General features: G+C 40.2%; 1 protein-coding gene across 1 annotated transcript in view; it reads left to right on the forward strand.

Moving 5' to 3' along the window:
- Positions 1–6,278: 6,278 nt before the first annotated feature.
- Positions 6,279–8,145, forward strand: part of LOC118477218 — a 7,528-nt gene continuing 5,661 nt past the window's right edge. Inside the window, exon 1 of the mRNA XM_035968157.1 lies at positions 6,279–7,958. Within this exon, the coding sequence (XP_035824050.1) occupies positions 7,838–7,958 (121 nt within the window). The 5' untranslated portion in view covers positions 6,279–7,837. The remainder of the gene's footprint in view (positions 7,959–8,145) is intronic.

The following is an 8,145-nucleotide window of genomic DNA, read 5'->3' on the forward strand; positions in this document are numbered from 1 at the left end:
TTCTTTCCTATCAAACATATATCGTCCTTATCTCTCCTTAATCTTTTTTTATGTTTGTTACTCTCTTGTAACACCTTCAATCTTCTGGCGCTCATATGACCTAATGCAGTTGCGAGCGCCGTAAAAACTTTACAAAAACTAAAACATTTTGGGGGGCATGTAGAAGTATTGGTATGATATTGAACCTGTTCATTTATTTATTTTACTTTTGAGGACAAAACACCCATCTCTCATAAATGGAAATAACGATAATAACATTTATTTGCGACTGAAGGGGTCGCCTGTGGTTATTGGTAAAATTGGCGAGAAAGTGGCCGCCAAATTATGGAGATTTCCAAAGCTTGAGTCGTCGCCGGCATTCATCATTGTCGTATGTCAAAATGCGAGGTTTTCAGGAGAAGCAAAAAACTGTTTCATTTCGGACAGGTTCTCGATAAGACAAATATTGTAACATGAAATTACGTTATTTTCGGCGCTGATTTCAAAAATCGCATCAAATTTTAAATACATCAGCTACTTTCTCTGTTGTACGACATACGACTTTGTTACTTAAAATTTTCGTCAAGTACAATGTATCAAGGCGACTTACGACAATAATGACGCAATTGAACCCTGTTGTAAGTCGACATACGACAATGATTCTTGACGAAATATTGTTGGAATAAAGAGAACCCGTTATCAATTCATTGTAACATACTACAATATGTCTACAACTCCAAGAACATGTAATAGAAATGTGTTAGCCAAACTTAGTAGCAATGTGCTGTATTTTCAAGGTGCAAATGGAATAATAATATCATAAATGGTTTGAGACAGTTAAACAAACGTGCCGGCGAAGATATCTCTCAGACATTCTTTATAATTCTTCAGAAGCTCAACATTTTTTAACGTGTGTGGCTTCACAACTAATATCTATTACAATAACCATCCATTGGCACATTAAAAGTACAATTACCCTGTTGCTAGCTTTGGGTGAATAGTGGTAGTAGAGAATCATGTCAGCGAACCTCTCTTTTCAAATCATTTATCAAGCAAATGAACAAAGGACGAACATAGCAGTGACTGTGGTGTAATGGTTAGGTGCTTCGCCTTCCATGCGTCTTTCTGATGAGATTCGTCCCACTCAGCCCGGGTTGACCCTGACAGGCAGGGTCGAAGTCGCCCTTCTCTTAAATGGCCTTACAGTGTTAAAAAGGGACGATAAACTAAAAACCAAAAACCAAAAGGACGAACATAGAAAGTCATCAGAGTTTGAACAATTTTCTTTCAATTACAACAAAACTTGACACTCGCCTAGGTGACTAGGTGCACATATTTTGACTAAATGGCCAAATAAGACATTGATTAGATATAATATTAACTGGAGAAGCTACTATTTTCATGTCTTATGTTTAACAACTCAACAACCATCTGATGACCAGATGCACTCACTTTGATTAAATGACCAAAATAAGACGATGATTAGATATAAAGCAATGTGTACTAGCTTTAAACGTTCAGTTTCACAATTCAAGAGGCACCTAGATGACCAGATGAGACATGCTCCTATTTCATCACTTACTATTTTCGTGTCTTAAGTTTTTTAAATGATTATAAACAGAAAAATGAGATGAGAAAAGGGTACATTCATCTGTATCTCAACAGTATATGACTAGTTCATACATGTATAAGATTTCTTTTTGATCTAAGAAACTTCAATGTATTAAGTAAGGCAACAATATGTACTTAAAGTTTAAGAATGATACGGCAATGTGAGATCAATGTCAATCAAATCATATCATGAAAAACACAAATGAATTTAAAATCTACCAACACGAGAATAAGCTTCAAATAAACCATGAAGGAGACTTGTATGCTCATAATGTTGATTGTAAAAATATTCAAGAGGTGCAAAGATTAACCAGAACGCCCAACAAAGACAAGGCAGGCGGCAGTTGTCTCAATTTCCCTGACACGCCTGACAACACTCTGCCAGAACTTTTCAGTTCGACTCATACTGTGAATCTGCAAGATAAGCGGCCTCTCTTATGGTTTAACTCTTGTAAAAAGGACGGCGTCCCGTGGGTATGATTTGTTTGTCACAAATCGCAGGCAGATCTTTCATCTTTCTGGAATCAATTTCCAATGGGGCTGAATATGCTGGTTTTGGACTCCGGGAAGGATTCATGTCAGCAGGTTCATTTCTACTGGTCGTGCATTCATGGAATACTTGATAGTGACAATGGGGTCACCCTTGCGCATCGAATGCATGCTGATTTGCAGGAACTTTGCATTTTCAGGATCAGTGGCTTTGTTCATGTTGATGAACTCCTTGGTCATGCACTTTAAATCCTAAAAGTCCTCTATCACCATCTCTGTCACTTTATGTGGTGAGTTTCTTTTAGCCCCTTGAATGACTGCAACCCACTGTGGAGTTGTGCACACATTGATATGCTTGCTAGCCGCCTCAATCCTGCCATGAGTTGAGTCACTGTCATGTTTAGAGTGACCTCTTACAAAGAAGACATGGTGGACCTCCTCAAAGTCAACATTTTAATGTTGTACAGCCCACCACAACATCGTCATTAACGGCCGATTTCTGTTCTGTCCACCAGCAGAATCTGACAGCAGCTTTACTGTTTTGATGGATCCTGACCTATTTAGCCGTTCTAGATGCTTCATCATGCACGAGGCAATGTCACTAGCGCGACTCCTTGCGATAGTTTCATTCCAGGGGTAATTGCAGTCTGTCTTGTGATGAAAACCATAAACACTCAAGTTGTACTTGTAGTTATTCAGTTGTCCCATGTAGTAGATGTCACCCTCATTTGATTTAGGAAGTGGCAAAACTTCTTTCAGATCAAAGGTAGTGGCAGCAATCGTCATGTCATTTTGCACTTCTCCTTTGAGGTTATCTCTGTACTGGCGTGTAGCAGCAATTTCCTCGCCGTGCATGGCATTTTCTATCTTCATTTATTTCTTCAGTCTTGTTTTCACTATTAATGAAAGCAGAACAAGCTGCACATATATCTTCCTTAGGTCGATGTAAGCCAAGGTTCAGAGTGTAAAATTCATTTTTGTAACATTATAGGGATGCAATGCGTGTTGCCCCCACCTCTTTGCGCTTCGTAACATAGAGTCGGTGCATTTTGCCCACTACTCAATGTTGGCGACAGATATTTGCTAGCGCTTGATTTTCTGCAATAATGAGAAACAACCACTGGGAATGATTCTGTATGGTTCTTAATGTCTTCTTTTTCCTCACCTAAATCTTGTGGCCGGTTTGGATGACGTCCGCTCTCGTCTGTCTCAACAAATCCCACTTCTGTTTTTTTTCCCAAGAGCTGTATTAACATCACACAGTTTCTGCAGTGCTCTATGTATGTAAGTAGAACTTTTTACAGACTGATATTTCTTCACAATTGTTGATTGTAATATCCTGAGGTTCCCTATGGTCTATCAGTACCTGTACACCTATACTTTGGCTCAGATGCTCCGACAGTTCTTGCTATGAAATCCCAACGCCTCTGGGGTTGTCCAAGGTTAAAAAAAGATTTCAAAATGTCAGTTCATTGCTTTTCTTCAACGTCGCTTGCAAGTATCTGGATTGCAGCCAACCCTAACAGTCTTTCGCTTTGCATATGTCGCCTTTCCGTAAGTTGTACTAATCCTTTTTCTCCTTCCGTTTATTTACATGTCTTTTGCGCCTTTCCGCCGTATCTTGTGTGCCATGATGGTCTGTGAGTGCGTCAGGACGTTTGACATCAGTGGTCTTTGCCAAAGAGGGTGCATTATGGTTATTATGAATGGTCGTGGTAACTTTGTTTATCATATTCTCAATTAAATCTCTAATGACAAACATACCAGAATGCATGCTACTGGCCTGAGAAAGATTATTTCTTAGACTAGCATTATCATTTAAAGAACTGGCTGAGGTTCTTCTGTGGGCGTCTCCGTGCTCTGGTTTGGCAGTAGATGCTTGGTTTTCCTTCCACTATACACACTATGGGGCGTGTGGCAAGCCATCGTCTTCTCTGAGATCAGACTCCTTTTCACAGCCGTTCCTCACTAAGCCAAAAGACACTGGTATTGTTTGGGTCAATGCACGTCAGATTTTCCCGCGAAATCTATCTTTAGAACTGATTCAACAGCGAAGGTGAGCCTTTCAATACATTGTTCAAGCAAGAGGCATAATGTAGTATGTCAATACAAACTTGGTACATTTGATGAGGAAGTGCGAGAAATTCGTCAAGTAATATTGTCGTATGTCGACATACGACATGCCTCAGTAGCTGTTACTTTGTTGTAAGTCGACTTGATTCAATGTTCCCTGATGATATTCTTCGACATTATCTTAATACAAAATGTTTTATGCTTCTACACTCGTTACTATTTTACGTAGAGGAATGAAACCGGGACCAAAAGATGCGGCTCATTAAACTCTACAACATACTAGATTTTCATTTTTTCGAAATTTTGACTTACGACAATGATGAATGCCGGCGACGATGTGAGCATGTGACTTTCATGACACTTACCTGGCTGTTGAAATCTTCCCTTTCCTCACTTCATACCCTTTATCGTATCCACCACTCTTATCCCCTCCCTGTAAAAAGGAAAGACAAAACAAAACAAAACAGTAAAAGGCAGACACAAGATAACAACATCAATAATAAATAGCAACAACAACGATTAAAAACAACAACAGCAACGAAATAAAACAAAACAAACAAATAGCAAACGAACAGATACAATTACCTAACAAATAAAGCTTTTTAAATGAAAACGAGAGCGAAATCAAGAGCTGTTTAAGGTCAAACGGTCACAATCAAAATAAAAGAAAAACAGCAGTAAAAGCAAAATACCGTCCCCTCCCACACACACACAAAAATACCAGCTGAAAACGAACCGACTCCTGTTTCCCAATGTTTTCTCATTTCTTCCTCGTTCTTTATCTATTCAATCGATGTCATCCACCAATAGCTGACCGCTCTAACCGCAACTCAACTCTTGACCATCTATAGCCCCATCTTGTCGGGGAGACAAAAAGGGAGGGGGGGGGGTCGTAATCCAAGGATCCTGATAAACGACTCCTTGGGGAGACATCTCGAAATGAACAGAGTACATAGCGTCAATTTTACGTTGTCAACCTTCTGGAAGCGAGGCTAGGCTGAGCCCGTAATACTCGCATTCCGAAGCTTGAGTAACCTTTTTGCTCTTCACAGTACAAGGTAAAACGGTGTGAGTGAAAGACAAGGACCTATCAGCGGAAGGTACAGAAAGATATCAGATATATTTCAGCGCTTTTTCATTCTGCCGGGATATTATATTCGAGAGAAAAGTACCCTGCCAAGCAACGAAAAAATGTGGACACAGCTCAGAATCGAACACCAAGCATTTTGCAGTTTAAAAAAGCATGAATCTAATTGTGTCCCAAACTCGATAACCGCCCAAAAAGTTTTAAAAAATCGCTTTAAATACAGGAAAGTCATTTGTTAGAAACATAGTCTAATACAATCATTTGAACTGTTAGCTGTACGAAAGATGTTCCACATCGACCCCATCACATGCAATGCATTTCCCTATGCCGACTAAATGATGCAGCGTTCTGACACTGCAGAGGCGTTGTAGCTCTACAAGGTGCGTGTTTCAATTTTGAGTTCCTCTCTTCACATCATTTGGTCTTTATGTTTCCCAGCGCACACAATTCCCAGAATTAACTTTTATAGATCGGTAGAAATGAGCTTCTCCCCTAAAGCGAACAGAGTGTTGAACATTCTCTCTCTCTCCCACGCACTCATTGTAGTTTTTACTCAAAAGCGTTGTGATATGGCTTCATTTTCAAATAATGCTTTTAGATTTTTTAAGTTGGGGACTTTGACAGGCCTAGTTCATTGCTTCGTTCTCAACAGACTTCTTTGGCGTTGTTGTCAGCGATAAGCGAACTGATTTCACATTTCGTTGTTGGCCTTCTGACAGACATCCTCAAACCTTGAACTAGGGCTGGGATTACACGGGTAATTTGATATCAGGGTAATACCTGGGTAATGTACCTGTCGAGTACCCGGTTTTTCAATTATCATTTTCTTTTGTAGGGGGAGTATTTTTTTTCTTATTTTGTTGCTGTTTTCTTTGTTGATGTCGGTTTTTTTTTCTTCTGGGTTTTAGTTTAGTTTGGGGAATTCAAAACAATGGGTCTCTCAAAACTCTCAATGAAGTCAACGACTTATGGACATAAACAAAAGGCAAGGAAGACTGACAAAACATATTACACATCCTGGACTGGGAAAGAGGGGGGGGGGGTCGATTCATTTCAAAATTTTGTTTAAAAACAAAAGTTTATCCACACGTTTTTCGCCAAGGCAAGACCTCTTTGATGAAATCAGTTCACCAGCCTTGGAGAACAGCCGTTCTGACGGCACATATTAATAATGTTGCTGGAATAGCCAAAAGCTTTTTGGCTTCCTGGCTGAGTTCCGAAAAGGCTTTTTCACATTGACTCCACCAGGTCAGTGGATTGTCCTCTCCCCTTCTGGACAGGAGCATCTCAAAGTACCGATTCAGTTGGACTGTGGCACTTGTTTGTGGCAGAGACGTTTGCCTATGCTCCTCTGCTTGCACGTCGAAGGCTTGAAAAAATGATTTTTTTTTTTTGCCGAAGGTTCTGTTTCAGCATCTGAAACCGATGGTGGGCCTGGTGTTTGATCGGGTCTGTCTCCTTGTTTTTCTCTAATCACTGAAAGAAGGCGAGTTGCTATTTTTTTTTTTCGGTGCGTCTTTACTAAAAGGAAGCCGTTTGAAACAGGGGTCGAGGATAGGTGATGCTGCCACAAAATATGTGTTCTCAAGTTGTGTGAAGCGCTTGCGAAGCTCACTCTGTAAAGGTACTGCCAGTGGCCAATATCGATCGAGTACTGTATCGGCTAAAAGAGCTCAGTACAGATAGGTACTCAGTACTTATTAAGGTTCGAACGAAGGGACGTGATTTAAGTACATTTGCATCGGATTTAACGATGGGGAGGAGAAAACCCGGGTCCACGACACCAATACCCGGGTAGCCGGTTTTGAGCTCTTTACCCAGTTACCCAGGTAACTACCCGGGTACTTGCCCAGCCCTACCTTGAACTATTCCTACCACTCCCAAATTGCTCTTTCAGAAGGTGCATAGACCTAGATCTGGATTCAACTCCTACTTTCCGCAAAAATAATCTTGAAACTATTTGAATTCAGCGTATTTTCAGCGCAAAAGGCTTTTTCTGGGTTACTCCCCAAATTGGTTGATCCAGGGGTGTTTGTCTGACCAGTTCAAATTTGAACATGGATTATGGCTTCCAGATAATCAATCAAAATTTGTCTCACATTTGTACTGATCTATGCAGAATTGTAACAGTTATTATTGTTTTCTTGCGGTCATCGAGTCTCGGACAGTAGGTATTTAACAGACTAATTCATTAAAAAAAAATTGACATGTTTTCCAGTCGTGTCACCACGTCATTGAACTTTTTTCCCCTTTCTTTTAAACCTCGAAAAATTTCTTCATCAGGTGTCTGGTGTAAAGAACCTTCCGGATAGGAAAAGTTGCCTTAAGAAAAGCATCTGTTTAATCTTAATTATTGTTTTCGGAAGAGCACAATTTGGCATGCTCTTAGAGTTAGAGCCGGCACTTAGCATAATGTGCTGCTATCAGTAGACTCCACACATAAATCATGTTTTTAACTGGGCATAACATTTTTGAGCACCCCCCCCTCGCAAATAAAAACAAACAATCAAGAACAATCGATCAAAATTTCCCAAAGGGCGGAAAAAAAGGTTTTTATTCGATTCGATTCTTCCATTTTGACGAGCCCCTGATTTTGCAATGGTGCCAGATGGTTTAATAAACAGTGATTCTTTTGCCCGCAGATGTGACACAGAGGAGGATGGCAGCCTCAAACTTCACTACCACAGTTCACGATCGGGGTACCATCCTCTGGTCAAAGGTAAGTCTTGTGTCGTCACAAACGTGTGTCTAGTGTGTCTGCCTGTGTGTACGTATGCCTATCTATCTATCTATCTATCTATCTATCTATCTATCTATCTATCTGTCTATCTATCTATCTATCTATCTATCTATCCATCCATCCATCCATCCATCCATCCATCCATCCATCCATCCATCCATCCATC

Source organism: Aplysia californica, unplaced genomic scaffold (genome assembly GCF_000002075.1).
Source record: "Aplysia californica isolate F4 #8 unplaced genomic scaffold, AplCal3.0 scaffold00042, whole genome shotgun sequence".
Taxonomy (NCBI): Eukaryota; Metazoa; Mollusca; class Gastropoda; order Aplysiida; family Aplysiidae; genus Aplysia; species Aplysia californica.